We start from the raw sequence: 25,124 nt of genomic DNA on the forward strand, positions 1-25,124 counted from the left end.
CAAAAAACATGCATTACAAATCATAACTGCTCAATAAAAGCTAACTGGCATTTAAAGTGGAAATATTCTGACCTTACTATTAAAATGCACCAAAAATATAATTTAAAATCATCTGGAATCTTACCTACTACATATAATTCAGCGTATCTATGATGACATTCCCTATTTTGATGACAACAGTATAACGCGTTATAGAAGAAACTTCCTCTAGGTTTTGTTGCTTTCAAGTTGAAAAGAGTAACTTTGCTTACGCGATCATTCACAAGCGTATACTGACTTTCTGGGATTTCTTCTGCTAAATTCAGCCACCAGACAATCTTCTTGGACACTACAATCTTGGTTTTGTTTTTATAGATGCAGTGAAAGGAAACGTTAGAACCAACACTGGTCAGTATCTTGGGAGGGAAGTACAGGACTTCAGCTACACAGAAGGGGAAAAGGAGAAAAATATCTATTGAGATTAGAATGTGAATTAAAAAAAAACATAAAAGCATATGTCAATAGAAAAATATTATTATCATCCAGTTGTATTTCTAAATTTCCTACTTCTTAACTATTATTAACAACTATAGGGGAGAGGGGCAGAAACGAGCCTTTGACAGTCTCCCTCCAAAACTCAAGTTTCTATATTCTGATAAAAATAATCTTTAATATCCCCAGGCAATCATTAATTGAGCACAAAATCACTGGAGGGTACAGTGAAAGCAATACACAGCAGCACAAGGGAAACACAGAATCATACAGGCTCCTGTAAATTAAATCTTGGGAAACTAGATTAACATTGCTGCTTTTTACTCAGCCCACTTTTTTAAGGCATCAGGTCAGCTTATTTAAATACTGCAACAAGTACTCGCAACCTAGAAAGGGTTAGCTTCTGTAACTCATCTCACAAACACATACACCACAAATCTTAAAATCACTAAAATTGTCCTCAGGTAAAAGTAAGAGAAGAGTGATGTTTGGGTTGGGGCAGGGGGGGAGGAATTAAAAAAGAAATCTAACTCCTTTAACCCTGCAAGGATGTTGAAATCCTATGGTAGCTGAAGCATTATTGTAACACTGGAACATAGATTTTGAGAGAATTGCTAATCAGAACTGGGGGAGAGAGGACTGGGAAAAAAAAAATAAAATAAAAAAAATCAAGCTTTCCAGTAGTTATTACTCCTGCTCCTATTGAAGTCAGCAGGAGATTAATGTCTCAGAAACTTGTTTTACAATCTCAGCAGTGTAGTTAATACCAAATGGTAGCAGTGATACAGTAGGTAATTCACCTAGGCATAAAGATACGGAATTTGCAAAGCATGTAAAGATGCATAAGCTCAACCTCAACCAGTCAGGTACTTAGGGAAGCCACAGGTGTTCCACACCTGCTGAAAAGGAACAGTTTGCCAAAGATCAACCCAAAGCCAGCATGAAAATCCTTAAAAGGTCAGGTTTGCCTTCCGCAGTTGAGGAACCACGTCAGATATTTTTAGGATTTTTTCCAAAACACAGGCCTTCTCAAATAGTAGAGCAGACTTACAATACTGTCATTGTCAAAGACTTTCATGTTAAATATAAATCAGAACATGAAACTGGTCAGCTGTACAAAAATATAACTGCCTGATTTCAGCATTTACTCTGGCGGTGTTAATGTGCCTCCATGAATGCAAGGCAGTGTTCCTGTACCAGCTGCTTCGCTGCTCCCAGCTGTGCTGCACGCTCCACTGTTCTTCCATTGGCTCATCCTAGCATTGGCCAGTGGGAGAATATGCCAATTTGAGCTTCCTGCAGTGAAGAAATTAATCTTTCTAGGCTGCCATCAGGTTTGTCACAATGGGATTATTTTGGTGATGAGATGTATGTTTAATACAATTACATATACCATAACAGGATTAATAAAAAATAATCTAACAGTATCTACTGCACCTCTTCTACATCCCTATTTCTCAATACACTCATAAACTCTTTCTAAAAATATCAGTATATGCATATGTGAGAGAGAACGTGTATTTACCCCCCCAAAATTCTCAAAGCTATATAGTTTTATATATAATGCACACACACACTTTAATTTTTATTTTTATATATATAGATATAAATCCAAAAGACTAAGGGCCAGTTAGGCCTCTAGTCATATAATCAGGCATCCTGTGTTTCATGCTTGATTGCCACGAGGGTCTTTTCAGCTTTCTTAGAAGAGAGCTCCTTCTGCAAAGTTTAGTTATTTCCCTGGTATTTGATTTAAGTACATATATTACACTATTTAGCATACAGTAAGGAGGTGTACATGCAAGCACCCAGGTAAAGCACTAGTACTGTCATGTAATAGTTCAGAGGATACCTGTGACAACACAGACCAAAACATTTCCAGTTGATCATAAGCAGAGCATGGAAAAATACAATGCAAAAATCGTGAAATCTTTAGGCTAACCCAAAACAGCTCAATTTGCAAAGCAAATCAGCACTCCTGATAACTGACCAAGGATTTGCCAAACAAAGTTTCTTTCCCTTCCTATATACTCCGACCATGAATGAAAAGTCATTATGATCTATCATTTTAGCAGGAACTATGTTGATATAAAGAACCTCATTAAATCATACGAGCCCTTTACTCAGTCCAAGAGAGCTCTTACTGTGTGCGACATGTCAGGAACTCACCCTATTTGGGTAGTAAGTTGATTACAGTATATAAGATAATACGCTTAACATTAAAGCCACATGCATTGAAACTGACCGACTGGGACTATTACGTAGTTTATGAATGGGACTCAGCATTACAAACCAAGATGGATTAGGTTAAATCTACAAACCTGAAACTATGTTCTGTGCTTTCAGTTCAGCTACAAAGCCTGATCCTAAACTAAAAGTTTGAGAAAGCATTAGGAGAAAAATCTCATATTGAGGTTAAATGCTGCCAACTGTCTTTTGAAACAGAAAAAAATCTTAGAAAAAGCGCTGCTTCTGGGTCTGAAGAGGTCCTTGGTGAGCAAGCAACAGGGCCAGACAAGGAGGTGTCATGGAGCTGACTGTGCAGTCTACATGCATTAGTCCAGAACTCTTCTAATGCAAGGTTTGTACAAAGGAAAGAACAGAATCTCAGGCAAAGCTGCGCAGAAAGAGAAGCAGAAGGGTAAAGAACTTCCACAGGATTTTTCAGCCCAACTCTTGCATACTGTACCTCCCTGGACAACACATGCTCTCAAATACTCGTTCCACAAAACAAACCAAACTGGGAATCTGTTCTATTCCAAAAGACTACTTACTGCACGTAAGCGACTGCATGTGACCTACCTCCCAAGTTGAGATTATATGGTGTGCTCCAGTCACTCCAGAATCCTGGACCATGGTGATTCTTGCACCGCACTTGAACTAAGTATGAAGAATCAAGTAGTTTATTGTCTATGGCCAGTGAGGTTTCTAAAGCAACTTGAACCATCTGTTGGATTATCAGAAGCCATTATTGTTGTATAATGAAACAGGAAAAAGTAAGAGACAGAGAGAACCAAAACAAATAGTCCAGAGAGTAGTTTTTAGGTAGCAAGTTGGGTAAAAAAAGCTTTCTTCTTTAAATTTACTGTAAATTTGAATATGGTAGAGGTTGCATACCTCTGTGGAAAACATGTTATTTCATTATGGACTGCTAATTAACAGCTGCTTTTCATTTCAGAGCCAGTTGCATAGTAGCAACAGAAAAAGCAGTTCACTAATAAAAACTATAAATATTAAACATATACGCATGTATCATGGAATTCGGGGCTTGCTGAAAGGAGAGTGCTTTGCCTTTAGACTTCACAGAATCTAGCATTTCATCCAAAAAGAAAGATGGGAGTTTGTTTTTAAGAGCAATCAGGAGATGGGTCTTTCATCATTGTGTAGAGGCTCTCCTGTGTAACAGATGTAAAGTCCAGCTTGCCAGCTTTACCACACTCTGTTGACATTTACCAGGGTCTAATGGACACATCAGCTCAGGAAAAACCAGTGTGCCGTGCCCAGCTCCACCAGACCAGCCACGTTGCTCAACCCACCAGAGCCACTGCCCAATGACAAGGAGGTTGGTAAGAAATCCTGGGCTCTGGAAGAGACCCGCCAATCCTGCACTGCTCCATCGTAAATGAAAGTGAGCAGAGCTGACTCACCTGCCAACCATTTTGACCTGAATTTGCAGAGATCTTCACTTCATACTGAAGTGGGTATGGCATCAGCACAGGGTCGGACCAGCAGATCTTCACTTGACCTTTCTCTGTCATTTCTAGATGCAGGTTCAAAGGAGGTTCAGGCTTTACTGTGGACAAATTAATTGACAAGTTTACCACTAACCTTATTGCCTGTGACTGCTGGCAGTAATGGGTTTTTAGTGATTCAGAAGTCTCTTTCACACCTTTTCTTTAAACCCAGTTTTCAAGAGCTGCTCTACAGCTAGTGTACAACAGAGTAATGTTGAGTAATATCACTGGAAAAGTGCACCCTGGCATTGTTATATAGTTATCAGGACATACCGTTTGACCTAACATTTGCCTTAAAACTACATGAATTTCTTGCCTTGGGCCATGATTCTTCCCAGTAACCAAGCACTAACCTACCTGTTTTGCTGAAAAGAGGACTGAGGGATGGGAGTGCTCAGCAAAGCAATTTGTACAGCTTCTTAAGATACAGGAGGTAATGTCCTCATATGGTACACAAAGAATTTCTAAATACTCCCATCCCTTCCACAGTGACTATGGCTATGAAGGAAGGGTCTCCAGGAGAGCTACATTAGGGCAAATTAAAAATGGAGGGTTTCAGAAACTTCCCACAAGGATGAAGAGAACTCTTTGGAGAGGGAAATGGATGGGCAATTTAGAATGATGATTAGGATTACATTCACCCTTCCTCGAACAAAGGCAAGGAACACTACTTTTAGCTGTTACTGAGACCTTTTCAAATCACTGTGTAAATACAGTGTCTTTTGGTTGACCTTGTCCTCACTCACAGCTCTGAGTTTCTCCCATACAAGAGTAATATTTTGTTAAAAACCAATGCAGAGTAAACAGCACATGCAAAAGCTGAAGAGAAAGCACTTCCAAGAGGCTTAGGCAGTGGGCACATGTTCACATCGAGTACCATCTGGACTGGATGTCCACAGCCCGCACCCACCCCCCCCAGATATAACCATTACTTCCATTCAAGGCTTTATGCTGTCTACACTATGTTTTTGCTAACCTGGAAAATATGAGTGCGGGAGGCTGGGAAAGGCTCACAGAAGTAGTTCTAATGGGAGAATGAAAATGATAGTAACCTCCATGTAGGTGAAGGTGGGCTGGTAGCAGTAACCGAGCTGGCAGAGTTAGGAAGATGACGCACATCCATGGTGCTTAGCTTAGAATTGCCTCCTATCATTTGAACCACGTGATCAGACAACACATTAGTCTTTCCTGGAACCTCCTACTGCTCCTGTGGGGTCCGCTCAAGTAAGAGTCTGCCTCTATCAATACCAGATTAAATACAAAATAGCCTTTCATTGATCTCTCAGCTCTTCAAGGTGTATCATTTAAGTGGTCGTACTGGAATCTCACTCAGTTTAACAAAAAGTTATTATTTTCAGTATAAATTCACTACACTAAGTCAGATCTTATTTTATTATTACTTACATACCATCTCAAAGCAATTAACTTAATGAAGACCAGCAGGAAGTGATTTGGGAGGAGGTATGACTTTTAAAACAAAAATCAGTAATCTTTGTCTGTATTGTCACGAAAGTGTAATGTAATGGTGTCTGTTCTACTGATGCCACCTGTTCTATTAATATAACCTATAAGCAAGTACAACTCTACATTACACAAGTATTCAGTTTTAACTTTCAAAATAATTTTTAATTGAGCTAAATCTTGGCAGAACATATACTAATATTATGCATTTTAAAAACATACTTCACTAAGCAGAACAAACTAATTACATAATTTTAAATATTGGCAGATGCAACTCTGAATTTTTAATTTTTTCCTGTAGCATAATTTAAAAGCAGCATGATGAAAAATGCAATCTCTCATCTTCAAAACTAGCCCACCCAGGGAGTTTTAACTTATTCTGTCTGCAAAGCACATCAGTTAGAAAGAAGTTTATAAAATTTCTATTTTTTTTCCTCACAGCTGACAGAGTCCCTGCCTTTTTGAAATTTGCCAAGATCTGCAATAACTGTGCATATTGTATAGCAACACATATCAAATTCATGACAGTATAGTTTTAACTTGATTAACTACAGAGGAATGTTTTCCAACTTGGAAGATGCTAGTATTGTATGTGTAAGGAAGAAAGCATCAGGACAACAGAGCTGCTTGAGAAAAGAGGTGGGTTTATTTGCTAAGTAACTTTAGGAACAGCTTTTTCCCCCCCCCTCACTTTTTAATTCAAGTCCTCAGCAGCATAGGCAGATAAGCTCCACCACTGCCCCAGACTCAGGCACAGAGAAGTCCTGATTAGAAATGAAAGCTCAAGTATGTTGACAGCCTGGCCTTTGCTCAGTATGGTTTTGTACCAGAGCCCAGACAGGCATTAGGCAGCTAAGAAATGTGTACAGCACCTGAGTAAGTGAGACAGCACCAGGGAGCCTTCTCCTTTTCTGTCTGCGCCCTCCTTCTCCAGAAGGGACATCCTGCTGCTGTTCTCCATTAAAAAAGGTTTAAAATATAGGTCATACTTACCTATGTCTATGGGCTTGACTGACATCAAAGGTGACCACAGAGGTGTTACACCAATCATCATCTTCAGCCACATGATGTAAGTGTAGTTGAGTCTCAGAGAAGGCACACAGCACTCACATTTGTCATACTCGCTACAGTCACACTCAGCAACCATGACAGTCCCCTTTAGAGAGCTCGTAGATACATCTCCCAGTGATAGCTCTGATCTACAAGGGAAAAAACAAACCATGAAACAAACCAAACCAGTATTTCTTTCTATACTCTATCTCAATAGAGGAGGTTTGCCCATCTGGATAAGGTTTATTTGGAGAAAAAAAAAATTAATGAAAAAAGTAAAAAAGGCAGTAATTGTAACCAATTGTTTTTACTTTGCTGCTTCTCCCTTTTAAAATGGTTTCCAAGTAAAGTAAATATGATTTCATGACAATTATTCCTAAGGTTTGGCTTTAAAACCAACGTGTTACAATACTAGATGATACCTGCAGTTTAGTCAGACTAGTTTCTGATTCTTGATGGTAACTATTACTAGATAGTTCTTACACACACAAAGTTAGTTTGCATTACAGTGCACTAATTGGCAGCTCTCTGCCATCCCCATAGAGATTATGTTCTAATTCCTATTCATGAGGCACTGAAATAATATCTAAACAATTTAACATTCTTTCCAGCTTCTGCTACAATTAAGCATTATCAGTAATAGAATAATAAAAAAAAACTATTCAAGTGAAAAACAAGTTTTGGAATAACAAAAGGCTAAAGAACTCCACCATTCAGAACACATTTTAGCACTCATTTTCAACAACTTACAGTATTTGGGGAAAAAAAAAAAAAAAAAAAAAAAAGACACCTGTCCTCCAAAAGTCTTAACATTGTGCAGTTAACTCCAAGATAAGGCTTTAATTATTTTTATGCACAGCTTGTTTCTGTAGATAGTCTAATGTTTCCTAGGAAAGCAAATTATTTACTCACATGCATTACTACTATTGTCTTGGACAGGCTCACGGAAAATATTTAGTAAGTAACTTACTGCATTTTACTTTTATTGCTTCTCAGAATGAAGCTGAATTTGACTTAATGTTCAGATTTAGTTTCAAGCTTTTTTATTATTATTATTATTATTAACCCTCCTTCCTTGAGAGTTTAACATACATGGGTTTTGATTACATAATCCACTGCAAAAACTGTATGGTCTAAGATAACCTTTTGAAGTTTTAGAAGCTAATAGCTGCATGGACATAATGTAAGTTTCATAAAGAGTTTAATCAGATTTTCTAACAATATGATTTCAATACATTTTAAATGAAATAAATGACAAAGTAAGTAGCATATACTGATGCAAGCAATCATGCATGATGTCTCTTAATGACAGCTAATGTTTTACAGGATACAAAAAGAGCGTACACATTCATATTGAAATACAGGCCATCACATTTCGTTTATATCTCTGAAACATATACAATTTTCCTTGGGTCAACTACAAGCAGCAGCACGAAGAAGACCCATACTATTTCCCATGTACACATGAGTATGCAGATGCTTTTCAAGTATGTTTTACAGGCATTTTTAGAGCAATCCTCGTGCATGATTACTCTTTTATACATGTTTTCAATCTCCACTGACTTCAGTCAAACTGTTCTCGATTTATGAAATAAATACTGCACAAGTGGGCACAAAGCTGCTTCTATCCTTAGAGCAACCAGCAGTTCCCTGAAGTATTCTGCATTCTCATTTCTATTCCACAGATATTCTCTGGGCTCTTTCAAACACAGATACACGTTTATGGTGTACTGCAGGTATTTGGTGACACAGGCCTCCTTAAGGTAGTGAATTTAATAGTGTGAATACTTTGTGGGCAAACTTCTCACAGCAGCAAAGCCAAGGCAAATCCTGAAGTTAAACCATCCTGGATTCTTTCCTGCTTTTGACATTTCATCCTTACAAAAAAAGCTTATGTTTTGAATTGTTCTGAAGTTTGGAATTATTTCTGTATAGTAAGGGTTTTGTTTTACTAATTCAGAGAAAGAAATTGAAATTAATAGAATAAGAACCTTTCTGTAAAATTTTTAAATGGTTTTATAGTTGGTATGACTCATTGTAACACTTGAATTCAGGGAAGGCAGAGAACTCTACATTGGAGGAGAAGAAAGGACAAGATTTTCTGGTTTTTGTTTTTAGTCAACTTGGTATCTAGTACATTTAATTGACTGTAGAGCACAGGGGAAATGGGCATGATTCACTGATCCCATTACCATAATCTGCCCTACTTAAAAAAGAAAAGGTCAAAAATTGAAGACAGGTTGGAAGCGAACAAAAGGATGATGAATTATGAGGAAGAGTGCATGCAAATCATGCTGACTGGGACTGCAAGGGAACCCACAATGTACACACATGGATCTCCTTGAATCGGGGCCCCACTCCCCTCATCTTTCACTGATCACCACACATACATTATGCATCCACCTTGTTTTTAGGAAACTCTTTGAAGCTGGTTAACACAAGGATTTTCAATAACACTATGCCCTCATAGCACCTGTACTCTGCAATAATGACCCCATAAGCTATGCAGGTTCATATGCGTATGTAGTTTACATTTATTAGTGCTACAGTCAGTGAATACTGACATTCCTAAAATAATTTTTACCAGGACTCATAGACTTTAGGACACAAGAATTATGGAACCTTATACTGATGGTATCTGGCAGACATACAGTTTTTAAATTACTTGGAATATTTTTGTCTTTATAGTTGTGGCTCCACTTCTTTCTCCTGAATTTCCTTTCAAAGACTTCGCAGAATTTTCTTTTAAGTTTCTCTGCCTTTTATTGCTGCTCGCAGATTTTATTAGTCTCAAAAAACCCACAATCAATCCATAAGAATGTAGTCTTTTCAGCAAACCATGTCTTTAATCTGATCTATCTGGAAAGCAGTTACCTCCACCCCCATCTTTCTCCTAATCATTCCTAATAATTATTTCAATTTTTAACTGTCAAACTGAGCTCATTTGCACCCAGAAGACCACCTGTGTACAGGGGGAAAAAAAAAAAAGCTAGAGAGCTCCTCCCCATGTTGTGTTATGCCAATATTGTGTTTCAAAGGCCACTTATTTGGGAGTAAAAAGGCATAGGTTGTTATTTCTCCCTGCTCCCATCACACAAACCTTTTCATTTGTTTACTGTATAAAATGCTGTGTGTAGGAATGCAAGTGTAACTGGAGGAAAATCCTGTGGCTCCATGCCAGGCAGGCCTTCCACCCCTTGTGACAGAGAATTACCAGTATCTCACTTCTACACTGCAGACTTCTCTTACAGCTCACCACTTCTGCAGGCAACCAGGGCAAAGCAAGGGGAAAGACCAAGCTATGTTATCAGATGCCAGGTCTGCTCCCGGAGGAAGATAGCCGGATACTAAAAAACAGGGTAATGAGCTCTGCATTTCCGCAAACTGGCAAGACACAGGGACTATCTCACAAAACTGAGTTTGGGATAAGAGAATAGATCAATGGAGGGCGTAATTGTGAGAGGCCTCCACATCAACTTACTCCAAATTGCCTGGGCTAAATGTATGAGACCTGATTACAAGCAAAACAACAGAAAGCCGAAGTATTTTGGAGAACTGTGGCAGCCTGGGATTGCACGAGCAGCCTGTCATCTTCAGTTTGGCTGCAGATGGATCCAGTCACAGAATAACTGTTGTTCCTAAACTGCAGATACTGACTTTAGAGGAGCTCATGCTTATAAAGCCCTCACAAGTTCAGGAGAGGTCAGTGACTTCATTCAGTAGAATGAAAGGAGAAATTTGGGGTAAACTTAAAACAAAGCAATGGGCTATTAAAAACTGGAGTTTTTCCATCAGACTTGCAGCACACTGAGAGAAGCTATAAATCCTGGTTCAACAAGCACTTTACATCATGCAACAGTGATCAGATCTAAGCCAGATCCAAATTGTGGTGGGGGGAAGGAAAGACAGAGGGCTTATAAAATATATGAGTATATACTATGTCCCCATTCAGTTTTATAGTGCTGGCTGCTGGAATTGGAGAGCTTTGTCTTGGCACAGAGAGGTAAGCAAAAACCAGATAGGTACTAAGCATATGAACTTCTGTGAACGGATTACCAGAGCCCACCTCTGAGATTCAATTGAAAACTAGTGAACTGGACTAAAGTTTTAACAGCTGGCAGAGAAGGGAGGGACAATGTGCAAAGGCAATGTGACTTTAAGCTGGAAACACGGGACTAAAGCATAAGACACTGCAGAAGAGGGGGGGGAACAAATAAAAATGTACTGCATGCCCTGAACCACAGAAGTAATTAACATTGCAACAAGGGCATGTGTCCAAGGATTGCTTTTCTTTTCCACTCCAAACACTGCACTTCTCAGTTGTGCACAAATAGTTCTTTTAGTCAACACCTTAAGTTAACACCTCCTAAATGTTTTGTATTTTGGTGCACAATTCAACCATACTTCAGAAGGTGTCATTACTTATGCTAAATTAATCCGTGGCCCCGTGATGAACTTCTAGACTTCAGACACTGCAGAATGTCTTTAGTGAATTTCAATCAATTTCTTGCAATTGGACCACCTAACCAAAAACAAAAGGTCAAAATTGTTTTAGGAAGAAATACATCAACTTCTACAATTCCTCTAATTTCAGGAAAGGTACAACATCACATTTAGGTAGCTATGTTGAAGTGTATCAGAAATAAGGTCACCACTGTAACTCTCCTTTCAATATTTCTATATATTGTTTGTGCAAGTGCTACCTTTATTAAGAATTGATGGAGCAAAGCTGTCTGAGGTTCTAAGGATTTTCAATAATTATATCTCAATATATTTTATATATATAGTAGCTCTAGGACAATACTTATTTGAACTAGCTGCCCTGTTAAACTGCAGAACATCTGATGGCTGCCAAGCTCATGAGAGGATAAGTCTCTAATGAAAGGTTAATATTCTCCAGCTGAAGAAGGCTCAATGTGTAACTGATGCACTCAACTAAGCCACCAGTCTTGAGGCAAATTGCATGATTTATCCTTAAAAGCATGGGAGCCTAGGCCCAGAACTGAAGGAGAGCCTCACAGGTACTTCAAATAGGTCAGAAATATGAGTACACCATATACATCACCATCCGCTGAAAGGGCAAATTATAATCAGTGCTCAAAATTAAACTGGCAGCATTCATCTGTGTCACTACGAAAGGATCCCTAAGGCTAAGTGATTCCAGTTAATGTAATTAACCACTGGGGTTTACAGCATTCCTAAAATACATACAACTGGAAAGATCATTCACTTTTGATAGACAATCAACCTAATGTGTCTAATTAAGTTTCAGAATAATCTTTCTCCTCCCAAACACTTGCTGCTACGGAAGGTAAAATCCCTATTATTACCCTTGCTTGAGCTTCTTACAGAATACTGTCGTAACACTGTTTTGGACAGAACAAAACATTTTCTATTCAAAAGTAACTTGATATCATTTACAAGCAGGCAAACTGTGGATGTGTAAAATAAGAGGATACTTTTTTAATGCTGAAAATAATAAAAGCTGCTGAAGACCCAAGATTTTTTGTTGTAGATTCTTCTAGGTCATTATTTTTGTACATTGCCTGTCCTATATGTGAGAATTCTGGCTTGATCTCCAGACTCCCAGGGAGTAACACATGCCAGGAATGCATATTTTTAAAACTGGGAATGTTTTCAAGGTATTTTGGCTCATGTGAATAAAATGTTAAGGTATCAGCAAGCCAGCAGGGAAACCTGTCACCTTACCAAAATCTGAAATGCTCTGCTAGCTGTTCCCCCAGAACACAGGGACCCTAAAAGAAAAATATTCATATGAAACCTGGAAAATGAAACAAGTTCTCCAATGTCAGGGACTGCACTGCATCTCTCCTTTGCAGCAAGAAGTAATCAAATACAGAAATGCCACAAGGACTCTGGTGAGTCCATAGGGCCTGCTCTCATAAATTGCATGACACTCACTGAATTCCCTTCATAACACAAAGGATGTCTTCATCCCAGCTGGGACTCGAATCTGTTGTTCCACAGATGTTAGGCATACCAAAAAAATTCAATACAGAGATTACTACACTAGGATTACTGGCAAAGATTTTTCTATTGCAGTTGAGGCTGGACGGAACAGAGGCAAAGTCAGACCTACTTCTCCCACAAACACACACATAATGGTATTTCAGAAATCAAAGTAATGAGGAACACTGGAAATGGAAACCCACTCAAAATGTGATTTCAGCTTTAAAGTATTATGTCAACTAAACAACCATATTTATTAGTAGTTAATACACTTGCTTTCTACCCTGACTACAGGGATAATATGTGGCAAGTGATATCTGGCTTTTTAAGTAGAAGTCATCACTTGTAAATTCAGCTAATTCAACTATTTATCTTTATCCTGTTTCCTAAGGAAATTAAGACTGTGTGTTCATGCTATTCCTTCCAACCTATCCGTAATTCAGAAAAAACAGTGTGGTTTTGTAAGTGGAATCAAATAGATTTTACAATCTAATCAAGCAGGTCATGTATACAAGACCTGCCCACCCCACAGTCAGGACGATTACCATCTATTACCATTCCAGAGAATATTTACCGCAGTGACAACTGCACAGGTGGGTGTCTCTCAGAGGCATCAATGTGGTTAGAGTAGCATTTGGCATTGGTTTAAATGCAAAGTAACATAATTACTTTAACAGAGAGAGCTTTATGGTCAAAAGCACAAAAAAGGCAGAACCAAGATTAACATTAAGCAACTGTAACAGCAAAGACATCTTAAGCAAGTCAACACTGATTTCATTAAAGCATTTTAAGAAACATGGGAAGGACAGAGGAGGGGGATTCTCCACTCTCCACTCCAACTGTTTCTCATTTGAAGACAGAAACATAAACTTTCCATACTGACCAAGATTACTTTTAGATAAGACAAAGGTACATAACTTACCATCTGCTTGCAAAGCTAATGCTACCACTGTGCTGCGAGCTTGAGAGGCCAATGTTTATATTTTAGAAAATGCTTTCAGAGTTCTAATGCCAACAGTGACAAATTTAACAGAGTCTGTACTTACACAGCATATGAAAGATTAACCTTCACGTCGGCTCTCAAGTACAACTTCAAAAACCGCAGGCTACAAACTAATAGGCCCAGCTTGCCTTGAATCCAACATTCAATGTTCCAATTTGAATCTGAACAAAAGAAAAGGATTAAACATTTCTGAACTACATTAAAACAAAACAAAACAAGAAAAAACAAACCAAAACCAACTGAAGAGCCAGGATAAAATTCACTTACAAAGAGAAGACAAGTAACATATTCACAAAGATGAGGCTGGACCACAAGTGTGCAAATGTTTACGAATAATACTTGCTGAACTGGGCACCAGTATATGCCCTTAAACACTTAAACAGCTAACAACCTATGTGATACTGCTGCATTCTAATTATTAGAGAAGGAATATATTTTACCTGGCTTTACGGACAAGGCCATAAGGGGAAGAAACAAATTAAGCTGCTGCAGCTGGTTGAAGGTTTTCCTACTGTTAACTGGTACAGCCTCTACGTGGCTGTACTGCATACACTTTGTGCACATATATGCAGCTGTACTGCATACACGACAGCAACAAATTTAGTGTGGCAGTCTCTAACAGAGAATTATTTGTTCCATGGGACAGTTCTTGTAAAATGAAATTCTACTCTGCTGAGGTCAATGAGATTCCTGCCACTGATAGCAGTACGCCAACAGGCCATTACGCTGCTCAGAGACTGTGGTTTACAGGAGGAGAAAAACAGCCTAGGAAAAAAATAATTCAATCTAATCCATGTACAGATATTTACTAAGGCATCACAATCCAGGCAGAAAAAAATGGCACTTGCTCTCCATCTCCCCCGCCTCCTGAAGGAGTTTAAAGCCCATATCCACAAAAATATTTAAAATATTTCTCATAGCGTCTGAACACCTTTGAAGATCTGGGCTTACATCCTTACATGCAGTGCTACATATTTTACTTAGAATTTCCCTAGAAAGACAGCCAACTTTTTTTTTCCCCTTTGAAACTGCTATACAATCTCCTTCATCTTCCACCACAGACTTCTGTGAGGAAGGATTTTACAATACTATGTTGTCTGCTCTGGATAAAAACAAATACCCATTAATACAACCCACTCCCCCTCCTCCCAAACAACAAAATACCCCAACCATTTTTTGAAGAAGTAACTTCTTATGCCCTTGAATGGAAAACCTACCTATTTTCTGTGAAGCAGAGATACTTATTTCTGAAGGAATAAACTTCCCTGCTTGCATGCTTGCTCTGTACAAAGAACAATCAATGTCGCTATCACTCCAAAGGCAACACAGAAAACTTTCTTCATTCATTATCAAGGGAGGCTTGGTTTCGGATGCTCCATGGTCTCTCCTCAAACCAGGCCAGCTCTCTACCACTCCAGCAGAGAAAGGACTCAAAAATGTCTCATTCATCAGCATACAGGGTAATGTAAAGTTCCTGGGAGCAATTTGATGGACCATACAGTGGGCAACTGCCATTTGAAGAAAGTCTGCAAATATAAAGGCAAAGATATCGGAAATAAAAGAAAATGTTCATATTACTTGACAGTGAAAAGGCAGGGGCTGATGTTATATAGAAACACGTTCATTACATAAAAATCAGACTATTTACAGGGACTATTCTCCTCTGAGTTGCAGACAAAATTACTAAAAACATCCCCTCTGAACTGGTGTCACAACTGACAGATGCCAGCCTTCTCCCCCAAAGTCACTACACCTAACTTTTTGTTTTTTCAACCTCTTAAAATAATTCAAGACCAAGACTGTAGGGGAAGCATCAATTTGGGGTAAATTAGCTTATATTAATTCAAATTACAGTGAATCCTAAACCTAAGTTCACACACGATACAGGTATGAGTCTCATCTCCCCCTGTAGCGCTGGGACACTTGCAATCCAGCTCTTGTTAACATAGCTCCATTACCGCAGGAAAAATAATCCCATTGTAAATATAACACATAGTCACATTGTAACTGTTAAATACCAAAGAATAGTATTACAAGAATAAATGACTGGATGTGACCATGCAACCCCAGGGCATTATCTGAGAAATGAGATGTAGGAAAAGAATAATCTTTTCCATCAGACTGAGATTCTTCAAAATAAAATCACTCTGACCACAATTGTAGCTCTTGTTGGTAAGTCATAGCTTGAATTACGCTAACAATGATTTTGAGAATGATGAGCATGTCGGTTTTGGAAACAGCTTACTGTAAAACACTGCATGAATTTCACAGATTAAAGCTCTAGTTACAGAAAGGCATGTGGGTCATTTTTTCACTTTGCATTTAGCTTAGTAAGGGCATAAATATTTTAAGCAGTTCCTTAGATAGAAATTAATTGATGCTCTATGCCTTGCAATAGCCAAAACAAGAAAAACTTCATTTCTCTACCACTGTTTGATTAATAGCACAGAAGCATAAGCTAAATAATATAAAAACACAAAGTGAAAGCTTTTAAAAAAGTACATGCATGCTACCTTAAAAGTAGACACTGTGTTACTATGCAGTGTGTTAAAGCGACTTGTTTTCTCTTTACACAGATTTTGTATTGCCAGACTCCTGAAGGGTTCTGCTTTTTCCTCCACTCTCATTTAACAGAGTTTGTGCCTCTGTAAATATCAGCTTCATTAGGCCTCCTGTCTGCATGCAGAAGATTCAGTTGACCGAACAGACTATTAGTCCATAATACACGATTAAAAAAGGACAAAAGAGTAAGTGACATGACTGCCTATGAAGCAGGACAGATAACTAACATACTACCCAATTCACAGCATCAGTTGGGGGGTGGGAAGAGATTCCTGCCAGTCATCTCTTTTTCTAAAGAGATTGCCCCTCACATATCACACCAGACAATCTCACAGGATTAATTAAATCCTATAAAGTCAAAATGTGTGCAGCTACTTACCACTTCTGCAGAAGTCTTAAAAAAAAAGAACTATAATACATTACAATACAGAACATTTAGCACAGGATTGCTATAGCTCTTAAATATCCATTAATAAACAGCAGCATGCATTAAGAATGTTTTCCTGCTACAGGTGTAACCGTTTGTCCATGACACAGACACACAGGAGGCCATCACTTACAGTTCTGTCCCTCAAATAGTGGCTTATTTCATGTCTGGGTTAACAGGGCTAGAAACATGCCAGCCATGGCTATTTGCTTATTCAGAATCAGACAGAGATGGCCACTCAATAGATACACTGACTTTCAGTCATTACAGGCCATCAGGTAGTGACAAACTGCTCTGAGGCCTAACAAAAACTCCCTGAGGCATCCAGGTTTTCTAATTAAAAGGTACACAATATGTTTAGATTACGTAAGGTGTTTAAAAAAAGGATGTCAACAACACAGTATTTGATAATTGTATAATCCTTGAGTGGATAAAGGCACATATATAGAAAGATAAAGATAGATGCATACGTATATAGAAAAGATAGATATAAAGATGTATATGTATATAGAAAAGATATAGAAATCTAATTATTTATTCATCTTTTGTGAAGATACAAGATGACACAAATTTTGAAACTAACTTCACTGGATTACAGCATCTGCTTTCTCCCTGAGCATCATCACCAAAAGTCTTTAAATAGTTCTTATTTTAATCAAAAAAATGAAAGGCAAACACCAGCTGTCCCTGAACAGCATACACCAATACTGTTACAGACATTTCCCAATTAGAAAACCAGTTTATTATACCCAACATTTGCAGTTAATTGAGCACCCTTTAACAGCACTGTGCACATGAAAGCAGGAATGTCAGCTAACTAAAAAAGCAGAGCTCAAAGTGACACCCTGGTTACACTGAACTAAACAGAAACTTTGCAGTTTTGATGGAACCAGGATTTTCCCTTCTGCTTTTGGACCTATTAAGGTAACAAAACAAACTGCCCATGACCTTCTACCTTATCAAATTTTGACTGGGGCATTTATTTGAATGCATCTTGACTCACCACATACTTTCTATTGATGTTTTCTGATCTTAAAAGTCAGTTGCACTGCTTTTTGGGATAAGACACATAGGCACAACCCTGAGAATGTCAACATTTCAATTCCGCACAATGATAACATCAGGTCCTTTGTACATTCTAGTTGCATGTTGTGATAAGATACTAATCCAGTAGCATGACTTGAAACACCACTGTAAAACAGAAATGGTGATTACTCTTCTACATAATTTCCAACAGACTTATTTTTTTATTAACTTACCCAATAGCACAAACATGGTCAGAACGATTTGCCAACACATCTTGTTTTGTAGAGCAGATCTGAAAAACATATAGAAAATTAACTGAGAGGTGATAATTATCAGCCTATTATTTCACTAGGGTTTCATTTCTGTGCACTTCAGTTAATTTGATACTCACACCTTTGTAGGCAGAAAGGAAGAATAAATCAGAATGTCATTTGAGAAAAAAAGCATTGCTTAGAATATCAATTAAATATCAATACAGCTCTTCTTTCATTGTTAGAGCTAGATAGTACTTCATTTCTCCAAGCTTTTGCTGATCATTGTTCACCTTCTGGGTTTGGTCATCTGAAAGGCACTACAAATCCAAACAACCTAAAGGCCCAGGAGATACTCAATTTTTGAAGTGCAGCATCCACTCGGGCACCCATTTCAAGGGTAAAGATTTCACTAAACTTTATAGTAATATTTCAATACTGTTCTTTCATTTCAGGTATTTTGTTCTTTTTTATGTTCATCCCATAGTTATGTAAATTCTCTTAAAACCCAAATATAAGCATTTTATACTTTAAAAAAAGCTCAGTAGAGGATATCAGAGTAAAACACACAGAATTTGGTTACTGTTGTAGTTAACCAGAACTGAATGATTAGTAAAATTTACAGCTCAAGTCAGACAGAGAATGCTGGGGCAAGAAATAATATTTAGGGAGTCCCTCCAAAGTATTCTCATTCCTTAAATATTTCTGAGAACAATTTCCTTGAGAACTTCTATGTTGCTAAAAGAACTGGTGCCAACGCTAGGTAATCCACTGGCCTTTCAGTTTGGGGGTGCATGTACTGTGCTATACATACATATGCACTGTACGATACGTACAGACTACTGTGGTGGGAGAGTTTCCGTACTGGCTACACAGCCTCGAAGGAAAGCATATGTGGACACAGAAGACCAGAAGGAGATAAAAAGGGTGATTCCTTCCTGGTTTTTACCACTCCTGTCAGTGCACAGTCTGAGTACATCCCCTTTGTCTCACCCAGGGCAGCACCTCAACAAGCCTCGGCAGAGTGGAAGGTCAGACCCACAGAGGAACCAGTGGCTGCTAATAAAACCAAAGAATTTGGTTACAATAAGGAAAGCCACCCTCTGCTCGGAGCTATCCCTCCTCTCCCTCTTGCCCTCACCAGAGACTTTCATATGATCACCCAGTGACCCTGACACTGCTTTAAGCCTTGACCAGGGCTTAAAGCAGAGGTGATGCAACAGGCAAAGCTGAAGCAGCAGACAACTGACCAGTGAAGTTACAATATTTCAGTGTTCTTGTCTCCCTGCAAGCTCTCCCACAAGGAAAGCCCTTGCAAATTTAGCTGGGGCTGGAGATGGAGGCAAGCCATTTCTTCAGCACAGACCATCTTCATTTTGGTCTGCAAGATAAGTCAGTCCCATCCACTTTTCTCCCCATTCACTCCGGTTATAATCAGAGTACATTTTAAGCTACATTTTGAGCAATTAAAGAGGAAAGCTCAAAATTTCAAAGGCAGTGCTTCACAACCCCTACTTCAGAGGAAAATTTGCCTCTCAGCACAGCTGTTAGGAGGCCAACCTTACCTGTGACTCTTCCATTAGTCTGTTTCCTAATAGGTGAGCCATGAAGGCCAGAGGAATTATCTAGCTACAACCTTCTATTAAGTCAGTCATTTCACAAAGGTACAGGCTGGGATTATTTCCAAAAGCCTATGATGGAAGCTATCTAGTTTTTTCCCAAGTTTCTGACTGAAGAAAAAAAATAACCTTTTAAAATCATTTACTTGACACAAGCGTACACTATTCATACTATTAAATGTATGGTTTAATGAAAAACAGTCCTTGTTACTCTTTTAAAGGTGCAACAAAAATTTGCTGTTCATAGCCCAACTACTTCTCAGGAAGAAACTGGCAGAGATCACTTCCATATGTTGTACAAGAAAATCAGACATATATTTGAAAAGCTTATAAAGTTATCAATATGTCATGGATGCTATTGCAAATGCTTTAAAGCTCTCACTTTCAAGACAAGTAAAAAACTTCCACCATCAAGAGCTCTAAATAATCCATAAAGTTAAGGTCCATCACTTGCTCTCCCCATCACAGGCACTGCAAGAAGCAAAAGCTGTCACCCAGATATCTTAGCCCTATTGCTCCTAGATGTTTAAAGGAAAAGAGCCACTATTTTGGTAACTACACATATTTCGTTGTACTATTTCAAAGCACAATGTGAAGCATCATCTCTCATTTGTTCCTGGAAGTAAGAAGACAAAGAGTTAATTGTGTTAAGAGCAGCTGCTGTGTTAGTTTCACCCAAGCAATACCTACTGTAGACTGAAAAGAAAGCAACTACAGATCCCCAGAACTACACACATCACAAAGAAGGAAAGTTGTAATTATGCAGCCTACTGAAGATAAAGGCATTTTCATTTCCTGCTGCCATAAAAGTGACCAGATAGAGCAAAGAGCTTCTGACATCAGCACTAATTTAACCATAATTAAAAATATTTGGACCAGAAAGCAGAAATACAGCTCGAGACATCTTCTCTTCCTACTTCTATTGCATTTTACTGCCAATTTTTACAAAGGTGTTATTTTTCAATCCTGGTTCCAACAATGTTCATGAACAAAAAACAGCACTGTACATAGTAAAAAAGCAATGTAAGCTGCATGTCACCAGCATTAGCTCCTTTTCTGTTCAAAGTTCGGTATCACTTGTGTAAACTTTACACAGGAATTGGGTAAAAACAGGTATCTACAGATAATTCCCAGGACAAGATGAATGTACTACTGGACTGGACAGGACTACCCAGTATCTTTTCTAGTGAGAATATTGAACTTAGCAGAATTCCTAACGTCATTGTAAGAAAGAATACAAGTTTTACAAGAAGTGTTACAGGAACAGGAAGTTAAATAAAGGAGAATTATTAAAACTTGTAACTATAGCTCCATCCCAGAGAGAGTAAGTTAACACAGCAAGGACAAATGGTTTTACGTGTGGCTGGGGAAGTATCCATACAAACAGAAGGAATCAGGGTCCATTTTAACACATCTGTCTCAACATGCTGCATTCTGAAACCACCAACTTCACTGTTGCTGCGTACAAGAAATATTCCCGCTTCATAGGTAAATAGTATGTTCCTCTGCATGCTAACCAGCACAAAAGAAACTTCAGCAAGTAGAGTCTTTGCCCTGACAATTAAAAAACAAAACACAGCAGATACAGCGAGCAAGGAGGACACCAATGAAAGTAAGATCATTTTTCTTTACACAGTGGCTGAGAAGTCATACAAACCATTGGCATATTAGCATGGGAAACATTTTCAGCGCAGCCTGAAACAAGCATGGCTGGTGATCCACAAACACCTGCTCACTGGGCATGGAAAACGTACTGGAAGTTTTCCTTTTCCTTCTGGAGCCGCCTTTTTTTTCAGTTTCTTGTCCTGACAACTTACATTTCTGTATGTCTCCTTTCTGAACCACAAAAAAAAAAAGGGTTAATGCGAAGAGGACTGCAGTATGAGGCAGGTCTACCTGTCCAGTTGGAACATCAGTGAACAGAGGGTGGCACTGGTGACTAAGAGTGCCAAGCCTCTACAACCCATCCTGAACTAAGCGGAGTACCACAATCCTGACACCAATAAACTCAACTGTGAAATTCTCACTGTCTTTTACAGGGACAAAGAGACTAAATGAGCAAATGTTGCAAGATCAGAACCTTACATATTAGTGGTTTCCAATGAGCAATTTCAAAGCCTACAGAAATGTATAGAAACTCAGTTGCCAGTATCTCCTATTTTTCCTCAAGTAATGTACCACACGCACATACAGGGTCTGGAGTTCTTTTTTTCTTTTTCTTATTCCCACCCTCCCCAAAAAACAACAGCTGCTCATTAATGGGAAACAGGAACATAATACTGCAAGCATACAAACTGTCCCTGACTTTTGCAAGCACTCCACTACAGCTGTTTTTAAATATTTAAAAGATCTCTATAAAGCATAAAAATATTTTAGTAATAATGCCTATGCACAGCGTCTTCTGGCCTGCTCTTTAAGGGCACGGAGGACTTTCCAGTCCTGCTGGTTTTGGCAAGACCAGTGGTTCTTGGTCAGCCCTCCAGGGCACGGAATTTCATTGCATTTGTTTGTCATTTAGTAGATGCGTAAACATTATTAATAAAGAGTTCAGATAAGTGGAACATACAAACTAGCAATGAATAGGACTTGCATTGAATAATTTTGCTTTTTAATACTACAGCTTTAACCAGGGCAACCCAAGTTGCATGTCTCCCCACACACCAAGTACAGTAGAACTAGCAGCAGAGCTACCTTTGTCTCACTTGTGCCCAACAGCACAGCTACAAAACCAGGCTCCAAGTCTGCTGACGGAGCCTCTCTTCTGAAACTCAACAGCAAAACGTCCCAAACTCGAGAGAGCTTCTCCAGATTGTACCATTTCTCTTGACTGTACTGAAACCACCCCCTCATTTCACAGACACCCACGCTGCTCAACGACAGGTTCCCTTCACCAGCCCACGGCAGAGACGGAAGGCAGAGGATCCAGCAGCACAGCAGTTGTTTGCTCCTGCATCTCCACTAGTAGTGAAGTTTGTGCACGCTCATGACGCACAAGTTGAGACACTCAAGTTTCATAAATATTCCTGATTTTAAGTCAGCAATAGGGAAGAGCGTTTTTAATAAACGCTCGCTCTCGCTGTTTTTCACTGATGAACATACATTAGTTTTTCCTTACGCGCAGCTGGAAGCAGAGGTCCTGTAATTATCTGGCACTTAAAACTCCTTCATATCATAGCCATACTTGGTAGTTAGGGGCTCTCGGTGTTTCCATTATAAACTCTATTTATAAATCCTGTGTCAATAATTAACATTAAATTTCCAAAGTGCTCTTCTATCAGAATGGAATATAATGGCTTCTGCAGCATCAGTGACTCACAACCCACATTCGGGGAGATTTCTTTTTTCTTTTGCTTCAGACACTAAGCCTCAAGAGAAAAAAAAAAAAAAAATTAAAAAAACTCACAGGTCTGTTTTGGGTACACCACGCCACCCTCCAAAGTTGCCCGGTCCTTTCGAGAGCTGATCTGTGAGGGAAAAGACCGCTGGCTCACCCACCGGCTGTGTTCCGCTCTCTGCGTGTATTTTGGCAAAAAACACCCAGCTCTTCCTTTACCCTCCGGCTGCCCCCCCCCCCCTTTGCCCACTACCACGCGGGAAGGAGCCGGCCCGCCGGGCTGAGGGGTGACTGCTTCACCCCCCCCACGGCCGGCAGGAAAAAAAGGCGGGAAGCCCCCAGCCCCGCCGGCTGTCACGCGTGGCAAAGCCGCAAATTACAGAAACGATAGTAAATTCACCGACCTACTTCGCTTCGTTCCCGGAGTCTTAACCGACAGCCCAAGGTCACGTCTCGCCGCCTTCGCCCGCCCGCCGGGGAGCAGGACGGCCCCGGCCGCCGCCGCCCCGCCCGCTCCCCTCAGCAGCCCCGCCGGAGCCCGCGCTGCCGCCGCCGCCGGACGGTGCTGGCCGCGGCCCCGCCTCGTCCTAACGCCCGCCCCGCTCCACCTCACGGCCGGGCGGCGGCGGGGAGAGGCCGGTAACTCCCCCCCCTCGGGGGTCGGGGACGGGGTCTCCTCACACACAAGATGCCGGGGGCGGTGGGGCTTCGGAACGCGGCCCGAGCCCCCTCACAGAGCAGGGAATGGGGTTGGGGGGCGGGTTCCCCTCGAGCGCAAGTCTTATGAGGAGTGGCTGAGGGAAATGGAGAAAAGGAGGCTGAGGGGAGACCTTATCGCTCCCTAAAACTACCTGAAAGGAGGTTGGAGCCAGGTGGGTGCTGGTCTCTTCTCCCAAGTAACCGGCGATGGGATGAGAGGAAACGGCCTCAAGTTGCACCAGGGACGGTTTAGATTGGATATTAGGAAAAATTTCTTCACCGAAAGGGTTGGCAGGCACTGGAACAGGCTGCCCTGGGAGGCGGTGGAGTCACCATCCCTGTAGGTGTTCAAAAAATGCATAGATGTAGCACTTCAGGACATGGTTTAGTGGGCATGGTGGTGTTGGGTTGATGATCTTAGAGGTCTTTTCCAAACTTAATGATTCTCATGAATAGCACGTCACTGAAGACAATAAAATTTAAGCCTTCAGAGAGTGATATGCGACGCGTGTCAAGCGAGGGCCGTGGACAGGCAGGACCCGCGGGGTTCGGACACAGGACAGGGCTAGACCCGAGCAGGTGAGTCCCCCCGAACCGAAGAGCGGCTACCATCGCGAGCTGCCACACTGCGGTGCAAAGCCAGGCCAGGGCCATCCTGCCCTTTGCTCCCTCACACCTTCCGCAGCCCCTTCCAGGGTGGGCTGACAGGGGGTTAAGGCCACAGTGCTTCACGCCGAGAAGTCGGTCAAGGCACATGGCATCGCTTCTCTCTTCCGTAAAGCGCACAGATTACAGGTGGTTTCACAGAAAAAGCTCGCACGCATTCCTTGCACGAGAAGCCTCGCGCCGCTTCCCTGCCCGGCCGTCATGATGCTGCTGCTTGGCGTGGGAGGCGTTGCAGGAGTTTGTCCAGGGTAGGTTCAAGGAGAAGGGAGAGGGGGTATTCAGAATTTTCCTGCTCTGATAATGCATTAGGCTATGATTATTATAGAAGAACCGTCATTAAATTTCCTTATGTTTTTCTTTTTTTTTTTTTTTCATGCAGAGTGGGACTATTTTACCTAAATAGAGAACCTTCAGGGAACAATCAGTGCTGTCTGGATCTGCACAAACTTTTGTTAGGAATTTAATTAACGTTCAGCTTAAGTATTCCAGTTAGTGGTTTTAACAGTGGAGGCTGTACAAAATAGCCAATTATTAATGTAAAAGGTAACATAAACCAGAAGTATAGGGAATGCTTTCTGGCTATTAAACCTATTCATTCAATGTCCCAAGGATCTCTGAATTTTCACAGAACTATAAACATAAGTGTTGTGAATTATTATTCATAACACAAACATGCCTATTTGTCAGTAGAAGGACAAAGATGACTACTAAAAAAAAGAATCCGATTCAGATACAAATCTATTAAATGACACATTAAGCAGTGCTATGCAATTTGGTTTTGACAATCAAATCAAACCTTTGACACAGGTAATTATTTCCCATTATTTAAAAAACTACACAGTTCTGTGAAC

The 25,124-nt window shown here is 40.0% G+C and overlaps 1 protein-coding gene across 3 annotated transcripts in view; it reads right to left on the minus strand.

Moving 5' to 3' along the window:
• The window catches only part of LEPR (leptin receptor), a 46,227-nt gene extending 22,745 nt beyond the window's left edge, over window positions 1–23,482 (minus strand). The window contains exons 1-8 of one of the 3 annotated variants that reach the window (XM_069788492.1): window positions 23,313–23,482; window positions 17,938–17,996; window positions 14,907–15,215; window positions 13,733–13,850; window positions 6,660–6,865; window positions 4,119–4,264; window positions 3,274–3,418; window positions 125–421 (exon numbers count right to left, since the gene is read on the minus strand). In XM_069788492.1, coding sequence (XP_069644593.1) covers window positions 125–421; window positions 3,274–3,418; window positions 4,119–4,264; window positions 6,660–6,865; window positions 13,733–13,850; window positions 14,907–15,215; window positions 17,938–17,977 — 1,261 coding nt within the window. In that variant the 5' untranslated portion in view covers window positions 17,978–17,996; window positions 23,313–23,482. Of the gene's footprint in view, window positions 1–124; window positions 422–3,273; window positions 3,419–4,118; window positions 4,265–6,659; window positions 6,866–13,732; window positions 13,851–14,906; window positions 15,216–17,937; window positions 17,997–22,977; window positions 23,287–23,312 lie in introns of those variants that run through there. The other 2 variants (XM_069788491.1, XM_069788493.1) reach the window with 2 other exon arrangements.
• Between the last annotated feature and the right edge of the window lie 1,642 nt (window positions 23,483–25,124).

This window comes from Haliaeetus albicilla, chromosome 8 (assembly GCF_947461875.1).
Source record: "Haliaeetus albicilla chromosome 8, bHalAlb1.1, whole genome shotgun sequence".
Lineage (NCBI taxonomy): Eukaryota > Metazoa > Chordata > Aves > Accipitriformes > Accipitridae > Haliaeetus > Haliaeetus albicilla.